General features: G+C 38.9%; 1 protein-coding gene across 2 annotated transcripts in view; it reads right to left on the bottom strand.

Annotated features, from left to right (window-relative positions):
- LOC122804338 (spectrin beta chain, erythrocytic-like) overlaps positions 1-23,746 on the bottom strand; it is a 2,132,081-nt gene that overhangs the window by 599,649 nt on the left and 1,508,686 nt on the right. For both annotated transcript variants that reach the window (XM_044074141.1, XM_044074142.1), the window contains one exon: positions 22,005-22,283. In XM_044074141.1, coding sequence (XP_043930076.1) covers positions 22,005-22,283 — 279 coding nt within the window. The remainder of the gene's footprint in view (positions 1-22,004; positions 22,284-23,746) is intronic.

Raw genomic sequence — 23,746 nt, 5'->3', positions numbered from 1 at the left:
CAGACCTATATTTTTCATCTGAGGTGTTCTACAGTCTGATTACATGTGTTACAAACAGGGCATGTTTGCAAAAGAACTTGACCATTTGAGCACAGGAGAATAATATGCTGATAAATACATCAAAAACTATGCATAAGAGATTTTGGAAACAAATTGAAAGATGAATATTTACTACAGCACACAATGATTGAAGCTGTAGATTCATTTAAGGATGTGGGTATATGGGTAGATCTAGCTTTGAGTTTTTCTAATCATATCAATCAATTGGTTAATTTATAGAACTACAGGTTGTACAAAAAGATTTATAAAGTCTAGGAAATCACAAATGATGAAGTTGTTGTTTCTTAGTTACATTACACCCAAACTTGAGTACATTATAATGATATGGAAACCTTATAAGAAAACAAGCATGGGTAAACTGTAAAGAGTACAGCAGAAACATACCAAGGGAATCCATGGATGAGAACATTTTAAGTTATTTTGAAGGACTAAAATATCTGAACTTGTGCAGTGCCTCACATAGATATTTAAGAGGAGACCTTATTCAGATTTAAAGGGCATATAGACACAATTCAACTATGTTATTATGTTATGTTAATATGTTTAATACTTATTGTATTTTAACATTTCTATTGGAGCTTTTCTCCTCAGGTCTCTGCTGAAAAAGGGCATGTGCCCAGTCAGACTAACCCAGTTAACAAATTTCAAATAAATAAAATAAATAAAACTACCACTGGGTGTGTTTGTATTATCAAACAGTACTAGAGAATCATCAGACAACCTATGTAGAAGATTCTATAGGAATGAGAAGTGTACTAATTTGTCTCTCTGAGAGAGCAGCTGCTGCATGGAATAGACTACCAAATTACATTAAACCAAGAACTAGATTAGATTTTTTTAAGAATAGCCTGGACACTTATTATAATAACAACTGCTCTGGTATACTGGCAGGCTAGAAGGGCATTAAGGCCCATGTTAACAATATTTGTATGTATGTTTAGTGCCAGGCCATCTGTGGCAGTCACACACAGACTACAAGAGTGGACCCCTGCATTTCCAAGTTTGCACTCAATACATTCAGCCAATATAGTCTAAAAAATTCAAACATACAACATAAGGAAAAAAAGAGGTCATTGTTCCCCTCTACTCATCACTCATTAGACCCATTATAGAGTACAACGCCCCTTTTGGTATGTACCTCACAAGATATCTACAACTGGAAAGGCCACAGAAATACCTCACAAAGAGAATTACCGGCCTCAAACAAATGCCCTACGCAGACCATCTCAAAAAACTCCAGCTTTACTCTATCGCATATCGCCTACTCAGAGGCGATCTCTGCCTATCATACAAAGCTATGTCAAACCCAGAGCTGTTGGACATGCTCCACTTAAAGAAATCCCAATCCTTCCAAGCTAAACGCTCTAGGGACCTAAACCTTGTCACCACAATAAACAGAACATGCTGGAGGGATAGATTCCTGTCCCAGAGACTTCCCATACTCTGGGACAAACTACCTATCTATATCAAACAAAGCTCCTCATTAGTACTCTTCAGGAAAAATCTTGATGATTGGATGGGAGATAGGAAATTCACACCGGGGATCACATGTGTGGCTCTGCTTGACAGGGGCGCAGGAAAATAATTTTCTTGGGTGGCAAAAGCCAGGGTATTGTTTGGCTAGGTTTATATAGGCCCTAGGGCCAATAGCCTAGTACCTACCTATGAACCTATGAACATTTCCACACCTGCTGCCCAACTTACAGGAACACACATTTGCAGTTGCTGTATGGAGAGAATGTTGAGACACAGGGAAGACAATGAGAGAGAAATGAAATAAAATAGAGAGCAAGCAACCAAACAGGCCATAAAAACACTTATTTAATAAAACAAACGTTAGAACATAAGCACTTTAAGGTAAAGACCTTCATCAGATGTAGAGCTTGACCCAAAACTGCTTATGTTCTGAAGTGTTTTTGCGGCCTGTTTGGTTGCTTGCTCTCTATTTTATTTCATTTTGCCTTATTGTGTGAATTTGGGAGCAGTGACCTTAAGTGAGAAGGTCTTCATCATTTATTAATGAAAGAGAAATATGCACTCAATCAAAAAAGTGAATGCTATCATGTTCAGTCTGACTTCAAAGTACTTTTACAATGAGTGACTGTATGGAAGACTCCTTGGTAACTGATGCCAGAGTTAGAAGAAGGCCAAAGGTAAGACTTCAAAATGTTGTCACCACTGTGCCAAAGGAGACTTTTCTATTCTGAATTCACAACGGAAACAATTACATTTTACAAACAATAATGCTTGGCAACAGTGTGAAAAAACAACAAAGTAGCAGTAGCACAGATGTTTATAAAGGTGATATTTTCAAGCAAGTACGAAATGCAGAGACACTTTTAGTGGAGTGATGTTTGACTACAGCATTTTTCAGTGATTGGTGACCCACTAACCTTATGTGCAAAACTGGGAAAAGGGGCGGTTACAGGTGGATAGTTAACTAGCTGACTGCAAAAAGCAATGCAATCTGAAATCCAAATGGATAGTGTTTGTTTAGTCGCTGACACACACTCATTACTTAGAGCAAAGAAAAGAACTGACCTTTCTTCTTGATATCATACACCCTTTTCCATTAAATGCAAACTGGATGTACCAAGAGCTCTCTCCCCTCTAAATTGTGCACCTTTAAGAAACAGAGAGAAGAATGGACTGCTTCAGCAGAAATAAGTTAGCCTAAGGGATGCCTGATCATAGTCAAAAGAGGAATATGATTCTTTAATGATAAAAGAGTACATCTCAGTGACCTCATGGGAAGAGCTTGAGATATCCGGTAAAACTGCATCTTCCGAGGGGTTGAACTTTGCAACTAATGAATTATCAAGTTGGACTAGAAGATGAGAAGCTTGTCAGTTATGATGCTCAAGTTCTGTGGAGGAGAAGGGCTTTTGTAACGTAGGAAGTGATGCAAAAGTCCCTTAAGGAAATTCTTAACCAGCCAGTGCTGGGCTACAGTTCTGCCCTTTTGCAAGATCCTGATAGGCAGAGATGCCAGAAACAGGAGACCTGCACTTTTACAGTGGAAAATCTGAGACCCAAGTGAAGATAATGCTAAAGATAGGTCAGAATAACTGAAATGATACACGGTACATCTCAAACCAAAGGGATAACCTCCATTTAACAGACTATATCTTGTCACCATAAGACTTTCTGGCAGCTCTGATCATCTCAGAGAATCTTGCTAAAAAGTTCAGTGGAAGAGGATCAAGAGAACCAAAGACAAGGGAACAAAAGAAAACTGTTGTACAAAGAAAGAACTGTTATACATCAGACCCTGAAAAAAATATCAGACTTTTTAGGATAAATATGAGTTTAACAGTAAACAAGCTTTGGGAATTTGCCATAGAGAGATGACAGCATCTGTGTTGCATGCTTATAGATTATTATAAAAAATGCGTAGTAACTGAAGCAGTGTCTCGGTGTATTTATTGTACTTAGTACAATACAGTAATAAGACTAGTTCATAGGTTCGTACTAGGCTACCTACCCTTGCAAGCCATTTTAAACCTAGCCAATTATCCTTTGTGGGGCTCAAACCTTGCACCTTGTGTTTGTAAGGCAAACACCTTAACCATTAGAACACCCTCCTAATCACAATAACTAGTTAAATATACTTTGGTATGCTTGCATGTAAATGCAAGTAACAGCAAAAAACAAACACAAGGTAGTATACAATTTTTCAATAGCTCTCCACACTGGCACAAACTTAGCAAACTGACTGTCCCACTGGGGTAATAAGGACTGCACAGGTGTCACTGGTGGAAACATATTCCTAGAAGACTTTCTAGCCACAGCCAGAGAAGCAATCTACCTGATGATTGAAGGCTCTTCTCATTCTCTGAGGGGATAATACACTGATTTGTTGGATAGGCCAAAAAGAAGAGAAAGAACTCAGGGGGCTGAAGCAGACCCATCACAGATGGCCAAATGCCAGTTTCCTTTTTTGAGGCTTTCCGAATAGTCATGGGAGGTGTGTCCAAAGAAGACTTAAATATGGGAATAAAAATCCTCAAGGGCTGTCTCATCACATTCATGAAGTAGAAGAGCGTACACCATGCCATCTGACAAAAACAAACATCTCTCTGCAATCAAAATTACAGCACACAGTATGAAAGCCCATTGAGGAAGTTGCCACAAGAACCTTTATAAAATTCCTTGGTCTCAAGCTTTGACAGCTTTTTTATTGCACGTTCTATATGTGCGAAGGGGAACAGGTAAGGCAGGTAGTTAAATCACCTAATAGCCATAATGGCAGGGAAGAACATCTCTCTTTCCTACCTTTACCAGTGGCATGGCAGGAAAATGACAGTCTCTGGGACCTGTGCCAAACTGAAAAGCTGAAGGCACGACAGATTTTATTATTCTAGTGTGTGCCTGGTGCAATGGCCACAGGATCCATAATTCCGTAAGAGTAAGGGAAAGAGACATACTCCCCTTCAGTTTCAGGTGTTTTGAACTCACCGGAAAATGAAAATATGAACAGAAAAAAGGTGAGCATCAGATAATAGGCAGAGAGACCAAATGCTAGGTGGAAGTATACACCACACGCAGCACATGATCGTGAAAGTCCTGAATGGAACCTATGACAGGCATTACAGGTTCATAGGTAGGTACTAGGCTATCTGCCCAAGGGTCATTTATACGCCTAGCCAGAGTATGTCGGCTTTCGCCGCCCCATTGATTAATTAACTGATCCTCTGTCAAGCAGAGCCAATGAAGTGATCCCAGGGGTGTATTTTCTGTTACCCATCCACTCGTCAAGGTTTCTCTTGAAGAGTGTTAGTGAGGGACTCTGCCTGATTGTTGCTGTTCTTCTTTCGGCTTTTCCCGGTTAGGGGTCGCCACAGTGGAACTCTGGTCTGCTAATGATTGGCAGTAGATTTTTACGGTGCCAAGGTGCCAGCTAGACGCCCAACCTTCAACGAAGGCACTCCCATTCTACGCATGTCTTTTGAATGCCACTCAACAGTGGGGAGGACATGTAGACTCCATACAGAAGGCACTCCAGCTGAGAATCGAACGGGAGAACCTCTTGCTGTGAGGCAACAACGCTACCGCTGCACCGTCGCAGCTTGGAATTTTGTTCCAAAGCACGGGGAGTCTCTGTGACAGGAATCTATCCCTCCAGCATATTCTATTTATTGTTGTGGTGAGGTTTAGCTCACTAGAGGGCGTGGCTCGCAGTGACTTGGATTTCTTTAGGTGGGGCATGTCCATCAATTCTGAGTTGGACATGGATTTGTAAGTCAGGCAGAGATCACCTCTGAGTAAGTGATATGCCACTGAGTACAGCCGGAGTTTTTTCAGTCGGGCTGCATAGGACATATGTTTGAGGCAGTGATCCTCTTGGTGAGGTACTTTTGTGGTCTTTCCAGCTGTTGGAAGTGTCTTGTGAGGTACATCCCAAATGGGGCATTGTACTCTATGATGGGTCTAATGAGTGATGAGTAGAGGGGCGCTATAACCTCTATGTCTAGATGCAAACCCTTTAGTAATTAGATGGGCCACATAGAAGGATTTCCTAACTATTTTGGCAATATGATTGTCAAAGGAGAGATTACTATCTACCTGGATCCCCAGATCTCTTATTACCTCTTCTGTATTAAGGGGGCTGCCACCTATGTGGTAATTCGTGGGTGTTTTGTTTTTCCCAAATGGGATGACTATGCATTTTTTGGCATTTAGCTTGAGGTCATGACTTTGACACCAGGTGTCCGTCTCAGTAAGGCCCTTTTGGAGGATGTCCGTGTCAGCTGGAGAGTCAATTATGGCTCCCAGTTTGCAGTCATCAGCGAACTTGGTTAGCCATAGTACTCCTGTGTTTGCCTGTACTTCTGAGAAGTATATGCTGAATAGTAGGGGTCCCAGGACCGAGCCTTGCGGGACACCACTTGTGACTGGTTTAGAGTCGAACCTGGAGCCCGCTATTCTTACTGTGCAAGTTCTGTCTGTAAGCCAGTTGGCAACCCATCTCATGACGTAGGAGTTTATGTTCAGGCTGGTGAGTTTTTCTGTAATACCTGAGTGGGAAACAGCGTTGAAAGCCTTGGTGAGGTCAAGGTAGGCTGTGTGAACCACCTTTCCCTCGTCTATGACCTTGGTGACTGTCTCGAAGAAGTCAACCAGGTTTAGTAGGCATGATCTGCCCTTAACAAAGCCGAACTGGGTCGGGTCAAGTGTTTGGAGGTTCCCAATGTCTTTGTTAATGAGTTCCATGATGATGCACTCCATAGCCTTGCAGACCAGGCTAGTCAGGCTTATGGGGCAATAGTTATGACGGTCAGTTGTGGCCCCTCCTTTGTGAAGTGGAATAACCGTTGCTGTGCTCCATTCTATGGGCACGTAGCCTGTGGAGAGGCTGAGGCTGAACAGCGTGTTTAGGTGGGGAGTTAGTTTGTTCAGCAGTTCGTGCAAGACGCAGATTGGGACACCATCTGGTCCCACTGATGCTGTGTTTTTGGCTTTTAAAAGGGCTGTTTTCACCTGTGCGTCTGTGATTTTTGGGACACTACACTTTTCCGGTATTGTTGTGGGCCCTTTTGGAGGCGAGAGGTGGGTGAAGTTTGCACTGAATCTATATGCCAGGATGTTGGCAATATCAGTAGGTCCAGTATATTTTGTGCTATTTTGCACTAGTTCAGTGCATATCTACGAGTTGTCACTTAGATTCTTAACATAGCTAAAGAAGGCTTTGTGGTTATCTTTTGAATCCTTGGCTATTTTTCTTTTGAAGTTAGCCTTGGGTGATTTCATGAGGGACCTTAGTTTCTTACTGATACTGATCAGGGATGTCTTTCCTTCTTGGGATTTGCTTTTTTTCTGAACTAGTTTCCTCCTTCTAATTTATAGCCTGTTTATTGCAGGGGTCATACCAAACTGGTTTCCTTCTCTTAGAGGAGTGAGTCTTGGTTTTGCTAGGGATGGCATGATCCATGCATCCTTGTAGGTGCTTATAGAGTGCATTTGTAAAGGTTTCTGCATCTTGGGCAGCGTTATCCTTTAGCGTGGGGGCTGTGAAACTTACCACCTCTGTCTTAAGTAAGGTGAAGTTTGCTTTAGAAAAGTTTTTTACTGTGGTTTCCTTAGTTGGGGGTGGTGGTGGGGTGTGGACATCCAGAGTGATTAGTTTATGGTCTGAAATAACCAGTGATGAGTTGACCTCCGGTGTGGAACACCTGTCACCCATGTTGGTGATGACCAGGTCCAATATGTTTTTACCTCTGATAGAGCAGTTTACCAGCTGATCCAGGGCGTTTGAGTTGATGAATTCCAGGAAGCGCTGGGCATGGGAATTTGTACTCGAGTAGTTTTCCCAGTGAATGGTAGGGTAATTGAAATTGCCCAATATCAGGGTGTTCAGTAGGACCTTCATGTTTTCCAGTGTCTCCAGAAAGGTGGAGTTGTGGTCCTGGGTCATGGAGGGTGATCTGTAGCAGGCCACAATTTGCACTGCAGATTTGCCCAATGTTAGTTGCGCATGGATGATCTCAGAGGTATCATACTGCACCACTAACCTGGAGGTGTAGGTATCCTTGATGAATATGGATACGCCCCCTCCTTTTGTGTTTCAGTCCATGTTCTGTGGCCAAAATGTGTGGTATGAGTTGTAACCTGACAGTACTGGGGTGCTCTCTGGAACCTTGAACCAGGTTTCAGTTACTGCACAGATGTCGACGTTCTCCATACTGAGGAGTGCTTCGAGCGCGTGCATTTTGAGATTTAAATTCCTGGCATTGAGTAGCATAACCCTCATTTTTTTTGTTACTTGTACTGTTTACGAGGTGGGTTTGACTTTTGAGCCTTGCCTAAAAAAGGCACTATGGAGGCAGTAAGAGCCTTGGCCAGTATTCGAAAGCCTAGGGGTGACAGGTGCAAGCCATCTCTTGCGAAGCAATGCGGCTTGTCGAGCATGTCGTCCCAGGCTGACAGACACTGGATCCCCTTTGAATGACACCAGAAGCTTAGCCAATTGTTGACAGTGATCATTTTTTCTTTATATTGAGGTATCATTCTTGGTGAGGGCAGGATGCTACTCAGTGTCACACTCATACCAGCTTGAAGGTCAGAACATGTGTTACGCAGCAAATTAAATTCAACTCCTTACGGCAACATTTCTGCATTTATCAGGACAAATTCAACCAGATGTCAAACAGTATTGTACCCAACATTTGGGCTATTCCTGTTAGCCCATCCTGTGGGACAAGAGTCACAGAAGTCTCTCCTTCCTAAGATGATGAGCTTTTTTGATTCAGAGAGAGAATAGATCAACTCTGACAACTAAGACTTTGGTAAGGAACTCAAGGAATCACTCCATGTGAGCTGACCAGGTAAAGTCAGAACCCCCATGACACAACCTATGAAGGTTGGTATGGACACCTTGGGTCACACACACAAGTTAAGTACCAGGGTTGAAACCCACCAATAAATCTCATTATCAACCAAGAATAGGTGCAATTCAAATCCCTTGCTTGTCAAGGGACAGATCACAACCTAAACAGCAGGATCTGTCTCATGAGCAGACTTTACCTGGGAAATGTTTGTCACAGCCTAGTCTCCTGCTCCTTTACCACTTCTCATCTGTCAGATATTGACCAAAGGTTGTAAGAACCACCCTATGCCAGTCCTTGTGCTGTTCATTCAAAGCCACCATCTTCTAGGCTGTGATGAAGTTTCTGAGCTTCTCTCATGTCTGTCTCCTGCAGAGTTGATTGGTCTGAATCTCTGTCCCATGCAGCAATGTCTCATATCATGTAGTTCACCCACAGCCCGATCCAGCACATAGGCAGTTGCCTAGGGCCTGCTGGCTAAGGGGCCTGTGCAGAACATTTTTTTAATTAAAATAAAGTAAAAGTTTTCCAGCATTACTTTCTTCCTACACACAGCATGCATGCATGTATACCAATAACATCAAAGTGCACCCACAAACAACGTGCAAGATTTGACATATTGGAGAGGAGCAGCAGTAGTATGGATATTCCTTTCAGTTAAGAGACTTACTGAAGGTCAGAACATGTGTTACGCAGCAGCCGCTTGGACAACTCAAGCATGAGTTTATTGAATTTGGAATGTTAGTGAGGGTTTTGTGTGGGTGTGGGTGTGTGTAATGCCCTAGTTAGAGAGGGCAGGTTAGTTAACTAACTAGCTCAGGATCAAACCCTGTGCCTTGGCTATAAGAGATAGGAACCTTAATCCTCTGCACTAACTACCACATCCCTTTGTCACACTTATTAGAGTTAATTGAAATGTTTGGAAAAGGATACGTTTGAAATCAAATGCACTCTAATTAATTTTGCGGTATTTAACAGGAAATAGATTAAATCAGGAAGGTGAATGAAAGAACACATCCATTTATGCATGGTCCTTAAAATGTATACAATGGGCCCAAAGTTTGAAAACATCCCAGAGACCAGGTACACTTAATCCACCACTGGCGAGGTGCATTTTCAATGAATGTGAGTTTAAATGCATTTTCAATAATTGTGAGCTTCAAGGGAAGAGAAGTTTGCTGTTGTTCATGCCGAGTCTGTTTTCAGTGTGCAACGGTTTTGTTTATCAAATGGCCATCAGTGATTGTGCTACAAAATTTAACAGTAGTGTTAGTAGTGCAATAGGTAGCATACTGCCTTTGGTGCAGAATGCTGTGGGTTCTACTTCCACACCATGTAGGTGGATTGCTGACAATGCAGTACAGTATAAGGGGGGGAGTGCTGCACTCCTGAATGTGTTACCTTTCAGATGAGATGCTAAACAGAAGCCCCCATCTGCCTGCATTGATGGTAGATAAATATTTTACATCCACCTGAGCTACTGCAAAGATTAAGGGGAAATTCCCCACTTCCCTGGCCAAATTTCCTCTAGTATTATAAATACCACCAAGGGTCTCCACTGAAATGAGGCTACTAGCCTAGTGGGACTAACCTACTTAACAAAGGATAAATAAATAAAAGTCTTACATTAAATCCACATCTCTATCTTCATTTCTAAAGTAAAGAAGAAAACAGTGTGCACACTGACAGTTTGAACAGTGTTTATGGTAACTGAGGGAAGAAAGACAAGTAATGAGTCAACGGAATTGCTGGTGGGGGGCGTGGTCAATTACCCTGCCTAGGGCCCCACCAGGATTTAGCTCTGTCTTTATTGTATTTATTTATTTGTTTACCAGGAAAGTCCGACTTGGAACAAAGCCAATTTTCAGCAGACGCCCAGGGAGAAACACTCCAGACGCATGTCTTTGTAACATGGGAGGAAACTGGAGTATCAGGGGAAAACCCACACAAACACATGGAGGACACACAGACTCCCCACAGAAGGCACTCTAACTGAGAATCAAACCGGAGAACCTCTTGCTGTGAGGCAAGACCGCTACCGCTGCACCACTGCACTGCCTGAATGCTTTATCCATTCAATATAATCAATTCTGATGTGGGTCTTAGTTTGTGATCTGTTGCCTACAGGATCACTTAGAAGATTTTTGCATTATAGGCACTGAACATGGCAAATTTCAGGCACTGTACACTAGAGCCAAGACTTGAACTAAGCAAGTGTTGGAAAAGGATTAAGAATATATGGGCACATCTTCCTATCTGACATGGAAATCATTAAATAGAGCTGGCAGGATGTGCATCCATCTCAAAATGTAGCATTGAAATTTCAAACTGTAATGTGTTAAGATATCAGAAAAGAAAAGAAAAGAAAAATCTTAATACAAACTGCAGAGGGCTTTCAAATAAAACCAATTTTTCAAATACCTTTAGAAAGGAGGACATCAATCACTGACTCAGCTATAAACTCCTTCTCTAGAAATGTGAAATCTTCAGGAACCCTGTAAATCTGTATGATATTCTATGCACATAAATTCTGAGGGTTATGTAAAAAGGCATTATAAACACCATTAAAATAGCCTGTCACATGTGGAAGAGTAGAAGTCTTTAACACTTTAGACCTAAAGTGGCAAATGGATGCCTTGAAGAATTACTGGAAATGGAGTCCTAGTAATATTCCACAGTATATATGTTGTATAACATAGATAAAGGACACATCAGCAGATGGGGATTTGGGGTAAAAGGGATGCATAATCACTATTACTACCAGAATGCTCAGAGGATTATCATTATGATTAGTGAGAAACATCCTAACACACATCTACAGTCTCTGAAATTAATTACTTAAATTAATTTATTAATAATCATTATTTACTGTTAAAGTCCAACTGACTCATAGGTATACATTTTCAGTGGAGTCTTGGGGAAAAAAAGCTCCAGTGCACATAAATTACATAGAACATTACATTTACAAAAAAATAGAGAAATAAAGGAAGGATAGCATTGCTTATACAATTACTATACAACCGTACAAATACATTCTATAACTTGAAGAGCAGCAGTGCATATTACATGTAAATTGTAGGCAATGTAAAACATTTCAAATAGAGAAAACAGTATAAATTATATATTGCCTTTTGTCAGATATCATCTGTGAAAAGAACTCAAAAATTTAGGGCAAGAGGGAAAGTGTTTTGAAAAATGAGCAATTAGTATAAAAGATTAAAAATTAAGTAAGATTAAGTTAACAGTATAAACAAGTGAAGGTATCCTCCCCCTGATAAACTATATTTGTAACAAGAAACATCACCCAGGTAAGGAACTTTGCTTAATAGCTGATCTAGTCTCCTGGTCCAATAAACTAAAATACACCAACTAAGAAATGGGAGAGCTCTGCCTAAAATCTGATGTAGTCCCCTGATTCATCAAGCACAGCAAAACCACATTAGCAATCAGGAAGAAATGCTGGTAAGGACTTGAAAGAAATTACTGCTACTAGAAAAAAAAAATTCTTGCATCTGCCACCAGAAAAATTCTCCCAGTGCTAATCTGGATGACTAGAAATTGGGGACAAGTCACAACACCAGTCTCAAAACAATGCAACTGCACAGTTTATGCTGAGAATAAACCAGCTCCTCAACTGTCAAAGCATGAGAAGAGGGGGTAAAAATGTCTAGCTGTGATAGAGGTTTACTATCAAAATGTAGAATGGCACTTACGTGAAACTGGGATGGTCGAATGCTTGTTTCCCCGTTACCATAATGCCGATCTGAAAATGTTCGAATCTACATTAGCAAATGTTGCTGTTCATTCACTAATGTGAGGTCAATGTTTTGATCGGAGATAGCACTATAGTGGGGATTGGGAAATTTACCTTTTTCCTCACTGTAGTGTGATCTCATAGTTGGTATATATAATACACAGGGGCTGAGGGCGGTGCAGGGGGGCTTGCCCCCCCCCTGCTAAACCATAAAAACTTGTGCTTTAGACATACAATTCCCACGGCAGCTTCACCACAACAGTCTAAGGGCCTGATGTCTCCTCCTGATATTTTGAATAATTTCGAATGTGGATGTTGACGTGATGATTTCTGACATTTTGCTAAAGCGACATTACTAGATTCAACATGTCAATTCGGGCAATTGAATAGATTTTGTTGTGACATTCAACATTTTGATAGTAAATTGTGATAGACTGTATACTAAAAATGTCCAGCAGAGATAAACTGCATATTTACTGTGGAGGGAACAATACAAACCATTAACTTATGCATCAAAAGTGAACTCAATTATACTGTCATTACTATGAAATTAAACCTTTTCCGGAGGCAGGAAGTATTACAATGCATTTGCTTGCTGGCAGAAAGAAGCAATAACCCTATCTAGTATTACCTTTAGCTAATTTAACATTTTAGTAATCAAGCCAAAAAGGAGAAAAAACTTGGTAAAATGTCACGAGTAAATAGACGCCTGTGTGCTTTTCGTGTGTACAATAAAGCCTCCTGCTTTGGATCAGTTTGGCTACGTGCTTCTGTTTAATTTAATATTCTATCTCACCTCCTTACACCTCCACTTTCCTCCACTTATCCCATGACCCCCTGAACATTTCTGTAGTTTCCCTCTCCACCACACATTCTTGTTGTCTGTGACTTAAGTCTGCAATCCTCTCTGTGAAGAAGTGTTTTCAGAGATCTAAGAAGCAGTTAATCATTACAACATACTGCTTTTGCCCTCTTCCCCCACCACTGCCTTCCTGTTCAGGATGACCCCCTCCCTACTTCCATCATATGGTTGTGTACCAATATTATGCTTCTAATGTCTATTCTGGTCTTCAGTGAAAACAGCTTTAACTTTTGTACTCTCTGGCCGTATCTCTTGTCCTCCATTTCATGGGCCTCTCTGGTCGATTAATTCTAGCAGCTTGATGTTCCTTTCTTTGAATGAGCTCCAGAATTGAATACAGTAATTGAAATGTGGTTTTACCAGAGCCCTCTGGAATGGAGCATTATCACTTTGCTTCTGGAATATACCCCCTTGTGGAACACTCCAGCACTTTGTTTGCTACTGTCACTGCGCTCTCATTCTGCACCTGGCTATCCAGTCCAGGTATGATCGACACCCCCATTTCCATTTTATGGACAGCTGCTATCAGTCCCTCTCCCAGCTGATGATTCACACCAGGGTTAAAGTGGGCCAAGTGCAGTAACTTGCATTGTTTTGCAGTGAACCTGAACTACTACCTACATGCCACTTGGGCAGCATTTCTAAATCCTTACTTTGGATCTTTTTCTCATTGCCCACAGCTGTACCTAACTGTGTCATCAGCAAATCCTGATCCTTTTCTCTATTCTCTTCGATATGGCTGAAACAAACAGAAAAGAGTACTGGAATACAACAGACCTCTGCAGTATTCTATTAGTCACTTGTCTAATTCCTGACATTGTTCCTCTCAACAGAGATCTCTGTGTCCTACCATTCAGCCATCCAGTAATCCAGTTCCTCAAAACAGGGTACTAATCCCAGCCTCTCTTATTTTCCTATCAGCATCTTGTGTGGGACAAAAGCCTTCCTGAAGTCCATGTAGACCATGTCTGCTGGTGCTCTTCTGTCACTTTCACAAATAACCTATCATAACTCTGGGTCAGTGTTAGTTGCTGTACTACATAACAGTCATCATGTACTTCTGCACTAGTTAGTATTTGCTGAGCATCTCTGTGAGAGGTCTAGGAGATAGCCCAATTGATCCTTCTGCTTTATTCTCCCTAAGGACAGCCAGTTCCATTACTACCTCCTCCTACTCTATCCTGGTGTCTTATCTCCTTGTTTGTTTTCTTCCCAGTCCCTTGCTCCCAGAATATTACTTTCCTCTTACTTTCCTGTGTGAAGTCTGAAAAAAGCATAAAAGTTATTTAAAATAAATGATTAAATCTCCCTCACAGTCTTGTCTTATCTTACTGAAGCTGCCAAATGCAGGTCTATGTTGGTGCCTAATTAAGTGCAGATGTCTGTCAGATGTATCAAATGCTTCAGTGCCTTGTAGAATAAAAGTCTGGACAGTGCAATTAAACTTTGCAGACTATTAACCTTTTAAACTGTGTGCAAAACTGTCTATATAACAGATGACACGTACAATAATGTACAGTTTGCAGGGTTTACTGTCAAGTTTCTTCTCAGTACAACATGAATAATAATCTCCAGTAAACAGCTCTAACAAATCTCTCTAGAAATCAGATTGCATTTCACATATATACATTCTTATGAAAGCAGTCTTTTGGGAACTCTCAAAGTCATTACTTTGGTATTTTCTGATGTCATTTAGGGAGTCTTTCCTGTTTGAGAATGTTTCTGTGTGAAAACAGTATTTTGATGATGTTATGCAGTCTGTTAATAAGCTCCTTTGTGTTCTTGTTTCAAGGTGAATTATGTTACAGTTCAGTAAGTTGTTTCTGCCTCCAACTCGGTTCCTTCCTCACACCTGCATCCTTATCTGTAGTCCTTGAAGCTTGCATTAAACACTGAACATTCAGCTTATCTTTATCAGCATTTTTCTCAATCTGTATCAGAACCTGAATATTCATACATGAATGCCGCTATATTTATTTATTTAATTTTTTCCTTGCTTCTCAGCTAAGAACAGTTTAACCATTTAATATATGTATGCATCTAACTGACTATATTATTCCTACATGTATTATAGCAACAGAAGTGTATATGCATCTAACTAGCAAACAGATATACATGCACTTATAAATCTCTAAATATACATCTAACAGTTCCCTCTGTTTTTTTTTTTTTTTAATACAAAACAGTCTACATTAGTATGTACTCTTTAGTTAAGTCATAATTTTTATCGCTATTAGCTAGAAACACATCAGGAAACAAAACCTTTAGTTTTCTTTTGATGCAGCAAGTTAAAACACAGTTTTATATGGTTAACACAATGATAACAACCATTACTACTAGAAATGGATGAACTATTTAATTTAACAACTTTTTTCTTTTGAAGACCATTCTGTAAAAATGTTTTACCAGTTATGACCTGTATGTTGCAATGCTGAATATGACTCTATACAGTGATGCTCTATGACAATGCTTGTGAATTTTTATTGCAAAGGTACTGCAGCCTTATTTTGTGAAATAAACATGTCATTTATACATACAAATGAACTGAGGAGCAATTTCTGTGAACAGTTTAAAACTAGAATGAAAAATGTTCCATTTACACTGATATAAAACATGGTTTCTACACTGAAGATTGCTGTTTACGTATTAAACTATTTGCTGTACAGCATACACTTGGTTTTACAGAATGTTTTTATATTTGTACATACATGGCTGTAATTTACACTCAGCCCAGTTTACAAATTGAATATAAAACGGAAGCCTGCTAATTAAACATTACTGAAACATTAAAATGTATTTCTGGTATTTTTGTTTTACTACCGTACATGTTTATGGTACCATAAACACTTAATGACAATAAAAAAATACATGGTTGTCTTTTAATAATTACTAAATTATGAACACAGACCAACATGTTTTTTGTACCTTTAGTTTAGTCCCTTCTGCAGTACTGTTTACACAGTCTGTGTAGAATTGCACTTCCCTCTGTAGTATTCAGCATTTTATTGTACATTGTTTATTTGCTTTAGGCTGTGAGAATTGAAAATACATTCACTACTACTAGTAGGTATTTGTACCCTCCCCTTTTGTTGTCAAGGACTTGCATAATTTATTTGAACTGCATACCATGGCCCATTTACTGTTTGTACTTGGAGTAACTGAGGTTTTTTTTACTTTTAGCATTTACCTGCAACCAGATTATTAATGACATGTAAGCACAATTGTGACGTTTTATTACAATTACCAAATAGGGTTTCTGTAGACTCTCTGGCCTTTTGCTTAGTGCTGCATGTGAACACTTAACAATTATGTTTTAGTAACAATAATATTTTAGAAAAACATAAGCCTACCTGGCCTGGCAACCAGTCTTGTTTTTGACCTTATAAATTTCAGTACCAGTAGCATTTTATTTCTTTAACATTCCTTGTAACTACCCATCCCAGCCTGGGAAGATTTAAGCTCACAAAAAGATAAATATCTTACTTTTTTCCCTTTCTGCGCATTCCAGACTCTGTAGTACATTTCTAACCCTTTCAGCACTATGTTTACCTTCAGTCACTTGTTAATACACTTGCAACGTGATATTACAATGCAGTTGTAAAACACTTAGAAGTATAATAAGCATTTGCAATTTGCCTAACTATGCATAAATTTAAAACTTGGGTTTTATTTGTAGCATTATGCACTCAGTACAACCTTATCACTAACATTGCTTTTGAATATTGTTTGCTGGAGTCTCTGCTATTTTTAATATTATTACACAAATACAAAATATTATAAGAAACAAAACAGATATTGCCTTAACTAACACATGCTTAAAACAGATATAGTTACATTATTTACATCTGCTGTTGTCTGCCTTTTGCTCTTGTGCATTTTAAACAGATGCACTTTAGGTGAAAATAAAATACATGCACGTCAGTCTTGTGACCTCATGTCTTTACTGCTTTTGATTATTTTCATTTGATTTTTATGCCCTAGAACTGTTCTGTTATTTGAAATAGTGATTTTACATTACTGTTTAACTGACAAGTGTCTTGCTTTAACTGAATAAAAGTAAAGTTACATTAGCTCCTGCTGTGCATGCTAACCATTTTCTAAATGTAGAATAGTATGTTGTAAATTATTTTTTATCAGCGTAGCTAACTACAGTTGCTTTAACACTTTACTAACCAGATTCTTTTTGCGTTGTGATTCTGCACGGGCTGCCTGATATTTTTCAGTATTCTGTTTTGCCGAGTCTAAACTCTTATGCACTTCCGAAAAAGTGTTTGCATATGTTGTCTAAACTTTCTGAACTCACTCTGTCTGTCTCCTAGAAGTTTATTAAATTTTTCTGTTAGTTCACCATGAACCTCGTCTCTGTTCTGTACTGTGCAGTGGTTTTATGCCACGTTTGTCTAAAAAGATGTACAGAAGATTTTGTCAATAACTGATTTGTCTGCTGGTGTAACTCTGAAATTAACACTTCACACGTGGTGACAGGACATAATGCAAGTGTGTGACCCTTATCTGGCTGTTTACCATTATGACATTGTACACAGGAAGCAGTTTCATATGACTTGCACAATAAACATTTACTGTCATACGAATCATGTTTCTGTTTAAGATACCATTCAAACGTAATACATTTACATATTTCCTGACTGTCAAGTTGCCCTAATAAGGTTTTACATTTGCTAATATGCTGTTTATACAACTTCTGTAGTTTATCTAAAATTGACACATTAATAGTCATACTGTGTTTACTACCTTTCCTAGCCTGATTTACAGCATTTATATTGTTATGTAACCACAACATTTTTTTTTTTACCAAAGTTTACATTGACTTCAGCTGGCCACTTCGGGCACCATAGATGGTTGGAAAACTTTTGTAGTTACTTGAAAGGCTGGTGAAATTAATCTGGCAGTGGCAATTTCGAACTTGAAGTTTTCACCACCCTGGAGAATTAATGGCACTGGTTACTTCCTGCCCCGCAGTCCTTCTCTGGATCCAGACGTCTGGGTAGATGTACTGCTGGAAACTGTGGAAATTGAAGTGCTCCTATTCCAGATTCAACCACGTACATAAATGTTAGTTACTGCACTTTTACTGAAGTGACCTTATACAAGGCACAGGCACTACTCCCCCTATGTTCGAGTACAGGCAAGGCTCATCATTGAAAAGTTATTTAAAATGATTGAATGTCACTGATAGTCTTGTCTTATCTTACTGAAACTGCCGACTGCAGCTTCTATGTTACTGTCTAGTCTTAGTGCCTTGTAAAATAAAAGTATGGTTTGTGCACATAAACTTTGCAGACTATTAACCTTTTAAACTGTGCACAAACTATTAAAGTAACTGTCTATATAACAGACACATAAAATAATGTACAGTTTGCAAAGTTTACTGTCTTCAAGTTTCTTCTCAGTACAACATGAATAATAATCTCCAGTAAACAAATCTAACAAATCTCTCTAGAAATCAGATTACATTTCGCATATATATACATTCTTATGAAAGCAGTCTTTTGGGAACTCTCAAAGTCATTACTTTGGTATTTTCAGATGTCATTTAGCGAGTCTTTCCTGTTTGAGAATGTTTCTGTGTGAAAACAGTCTTTTGATGATGTAATGCGGTCTGTTAATAAGCTCCTTTGTATTCTTTTACAAGGTGAATTACATGACAGTAAGTTGTTTTTGCCTCCAACTCGGTTCCTTTCTCGCACCTATGTCCTTATCTGTAGTCCTTGAAGCTTGCATTAAATACTGAACATTCAGCTTATCTTTATCAGCATTTTTCTCAAGCTGTATCAGAAGTTGAATATTCATACATGAATGCCGCTTTATTTACTTTTTTCTTTGCTTCTCAGCTAAGAACAGTTTAATCCTTTAATATACGTATGCATCTGACTATATTATTCCTACATGTATTATAGCAACAGATGTGTATATGCATCTAACTAGCAAATAGATATACATGCGCTTATAAATCTTTAAATATATATCTAACAAAAGCATTCAGTTTCTCTGCGTTTTCCCAGTCTTCTGTATCTCTTGCTTATCTTCACATAACTAGATATGTTTTCCCTTCTTCCTTTCTGCTATACAACTAACAAGTAATAAAAATGTAACATCTAACAGGATTACTATGTCTTGGCTTGTACACTGATCAGCATATATTTTTCATTAAGGAAGCTTTTGCCTTTACTTATGCTATAACTTTTATATCAAAGTTTTTATACTACAGCTATATAATTCTGTTTGTGCTAGATTATAAATTATTTTTGTATTAGATAACTAAGTGAAATCATTATTTGTTTAATAGCTTTACTAGGGAAGTCCTATTTCTTAGTACAATTGAATTTCCCTGACATTTCATTCTGGCTTTAAAATAATTCTGGAATTGATTTTCTTACATCAACTTTGATACTCTACTGAAACTTTGAGCTACAAATATTCTATCCCTAGAAATCAGAAAGGGTTACTGTGAGCAGTGACCCCCTACCATGTGCAGCTAGTCCTCATGGTAACTCTATCCAGTTCACAGACCATCCTACCAGTGTGACCAGAAAAAACATAGTGGAGGGTGGTCCACCCAGTGATGCTGCAGAATATTAAGCAGCAGCTAATGCAAGTCATGTGCTCTCCCCGGACATGTGTGTGGCTATCCCTTTATGCTGCTGAGTGACTCAGAATCAGTGGTCTGTATAAATTAACACAGTTGCTCATGTTAATTATTGTGGCCAAAAGACAGCAGGCACCCATTCAAGTGAATGGGAGCAACTGTGTTGCAGGTAAGTAAAGGAAGCTTCATCAGTGCAACAGTGGTAAGGCATCTGTAAGTACATATGCAAAAGGCATAACATGGAATCAGATGATTCTGTGTGTCTGCCTCTCTGGTTGCAGTAGGGCAGGGGGATTTGGTAATAGAGTGAGAGTATGGGTGTGTGTGTGAATGGTGTGAGTGAATGTGTCAGTGTGTCCCATTAAGTGTGTGTGTGTGATGTTGAGTGTATAAAAGTGTGAGTGTGGGAGTGTGTATCTGCACATTTGTGTCAGTGTGTGTGTGGGTAGTGACTGTGCCAATGTGATACATGGGCCGCCAGATGAAATTACAACTAAAAAGTGCTTATCAACATGGGCCATAGTAAGGTACAATTCAGAAACATGCAAATTACAGGATAATGAAGTATTCCTTATTGTGGCTTAAGCTGTCTCCGAATCCTTTTTTCTGCAATGTCATATGCTTAACCTACCAGCAACAGGAATGTTATGCAGCTGCAGTTGATTTCTCTGAATCCCAGCCTATGTAGCTCTCTTGATATTACATTTTCTGCACTATTTAAATTGCATGTTTATGCAGGATGTCAACTCTCTGATGACATCCTATCCAGAGGTTAAAAGCAGAAGAATCTGCTTTGTTTCTAGATGTGGAACTGATAATTTTTAGTTTGAACTAGATAAAAGGTTACCATCTCTGCCTCAAGTGCACAGCCTCAACAGACCTTATCTTCTCTGCTCTACTGCACATCTGCAAGTCCAGTGGTGGTATAAACACCCACTTAAGGGATCTTAATCTTTTCTACAATGAACAGAACATGTTGGAAGGACAGATACGTACCAAAGAGAATACCAATTATTTGGAATTGTCTTTCTCTCAACATAAAAAGCAAAGTATTTCCTTTAGCCTATTGAAATGTAATCTAGACGAATGCATGGGAAACTGCAAATTCACCCTTGGTTTAGCATCCTTGTCCCTTATGGACAGGGGTAACATGTAAATATTGTATCCAGCCCTAAATTATTTGTACAAAAAATAAGCGCTAAAAAATTCATGGAAATGCAGGACTAGGCTTATAAAGATCCTCATGGATTAATAGCCTACTAACTACCTATGAACCAATATGCGTCATGTTGTACTGTTTATTTTATGAAACTCTTTTCAATTTTCATTCCAGTCATAACTCACTGTTTCTTTGCACCCATTTAATACTCACAGGTGACTAAAGCACCTTCAAGAGGAGGAGGAGGATTGAAATTTCAGGGAAGGCAGGACTTGAGCAATTTACTTAATGTTGGAATGAATAATAGGGTCTATATTAGATCAGTGGACGCTTAAACAAGCGAATGCTGATTGATTAACCTTATTTTAGCGAATGTTCAAAATATCGAAGCAACAGAAATCCAAATTTTTTCCTAGGGAAAGAATTTGGTTGTCCGTTTCTGTTGCTTCGGTATTTTCAGTGCTGTGGTGGAAAGTTATGGGTCAGATTCAGGTAAGTGTGTGATTGTGTGGATGTGAGTGTTAGGGTGGGTTAGGTGAGTTAGGGTTAGGGCTCGGGTTAGGTATGTGTGCGATTGTGTGGATGTGAGGGTTAGGGCAGGTTTAGGTTAGTTAGGGTTAGGGAGCGGGTGAGGTGAGTGTGCGATAGTGATGGACCTTAGGGTTAGGATTTGGGTTAAGGTAAGTGGATAGTTAGTGGTGTGTGCATAGTTTAGTGTAGGGTTAGTTGTCAGATTTTAGGTGTATGTGTGTGGATTTCTGTTTGTTTGGTGTGCTTGTGTTGTGTGTATGTGTTCTGGATCAGTGATTTTTTTTCCCTAGGAAAAAAAATCGCTGATCTGACAGTTCAAGATTGTAAGCTTTTGCTTATATAAGGTCGATCAATCAGCGTTCGCTTTTTTAAGCGTTCACTGATCTAATATAGACCCAAATAATAATGGTTAAAAAATATAATATATACATGTATAATGCATGAAAATGTAAATTTCTGTACTGGTTTATGCATACTCATGTTGGTACTAAATATTTTACATTTAATAAATGTGTTTAAAAAATGACTAAGGCACCCAGTGTTACATAAACATTATAGTATGAATGTATGACTCATACATCAGTCTCTGGATTAGTGCTTTATGTTCATGCCATCTGTCATTCAGCATGCAGAGAAAGCTTTCTGTGAGGTATGTAACACATGATTTGGAAATACACAAAGCTTTCAAAGGTATTCATGTTGCTTACCTTGGCCTTTTCATCAACAAGCATGTAAAGCTCCTGCTCCCCCATCCAAGCCTCAGCCTCTGCAGCATCCTGGTAATACTGTTGAACCTCATTTGCCAACTGCAAGTGCTCTTGCCTCAAGCTAGTTTCATTCTTCAGTCTGTTCCACAAGTTTGTCAAATCATTTAATTGCTGTTTAATGTCATCAGATGAAGGATTGCCTGAAGCAATTATGTTTTCTCCTCTGTCAGAAACATCGTCAATTCGAGGTTGATGGCCTTGTATCTCTTTCTGCAGAGTCTGCATTGAAAAAAAAAACAGACATTAAGTACAAAGTACAGTAGAGCAGGATGATGCACTCACTACAACAAATCTTTGTTGCAGCAGTACAGTCACAAATGTACTTCTGCTTAATAATCAGTCCTTATTTAGCCTGATGCAGGAGCAGCTGCATGTCCCTCTGAATAACAATCACATTCAATTAATACAATCATTAGTTTGATGATTTGCTTACCGTTACTAGCAGTAAATCTAGACTTACTGATGATTGTACTTGTGCAACTGGCACATCCTGGAGTATTGTTCCGTACATAAATAACTGGACTAATGAGATCAATAATATTAGGTAGAGTGCAAACAGAATCCAGGAAAGAAAGTGCATATTGTCATTAAAGATCATTCATCCCATAGTACACAACATAATATTGATAGCAACTTTGGAATTCTGGATACAAGTATTCAACAATCTGAGGGATTCAGAGCATATAGCAAAAAAAATAAAGAAAGGAAGAAGTTCACAGCAAATAACAAGGAAGAAAAAGAAACTGATTAATGTCTATAAAGCAAAGAGAATACATACTAAAAAGGACACTGCTTTGCTATGTAACATGCACATTACTGGGAATAACACTGTTATATCATAAAACCTTCATTCTACAGAAACATTTTTCCAAAAGAAATGTAGAAAAAAGTCAAATGGCAGGTGAAAAGGAAGAAATCAAAACTGAACGTGAAAGGACTGAAGAACATTACTGCAAGAAAAAGGAGGAGAAAGACAGAAGTTGACAACATAGCTAAACCTATGGATGTACAAAGCCAGCTGGATGAAAACTGCATGCTTACAAATGTAATAAGCAATGAAAACAGTGGGATTAATACAACTAATGGTGATGATCATTCCTCTTACAATTAATAGAGAAGATATTACTGAATTAGAAATTGGGGATTCTTCAAACCTGGTCAGAAATGGTTTTCTTGTAATTGGAGATTCAATTGTTTAGAGGAACTCATACTTACACTTGCAGAGAAGATAATGAACATTGAATAGTGTTGTTTGCCAGGAGCAAAAATAGAGAATGTGAGACAGGCCTTCAAATGCCTTAATTTAAGGAAGCATGGATTTGTTTTTATTCATGTTGATACAAATTATGTCATCTACAAGGACTCTCCGCCTATTAGTACGGAATTTACAGCCCTCTTAGATAGCATAACTTGTACAGATGTTACAATGTATTTTTGACAAATCACATATAGAAAGGAAAATCCGGTCACCAAGAATGAAAAGATATTTTGAGTAAATTCCTACATAAAAAAGTTGTGTTTTAAAAATGCAAATATGTAGCACATCCAAGCCTAATTTGGGGAACATGTGTTTAGACAGGATGGTGTGCACTTGTCAATATCATGGAAGAGACTTTTTTGCAGCAGATATTTTGCAATATTTGACAAATACAATACAGGATTTTTGCCAGGTCAAAAATGTA

The sequence above is a fragment of the Protopterus annectens genome, chromosome 6.part0 (genome assembly GCF_019279795.1).
Source record: "Protopterus annectens isolate FY-2018-M chromosome 6.part0, PAN1.0, whole genome shotgun sequence".
Taxonomy (NCBI): domain Eukaryota; kingdom Metazoa; phylum Chordata; order Ceratodontiformes; family Protopteridae; genus Protopterus; species Protopterus annectens.
Note: the sequence above shows the minus strand (reverse complement) of the source record. Positions and strands in the feature narration are given on the sequence as shown.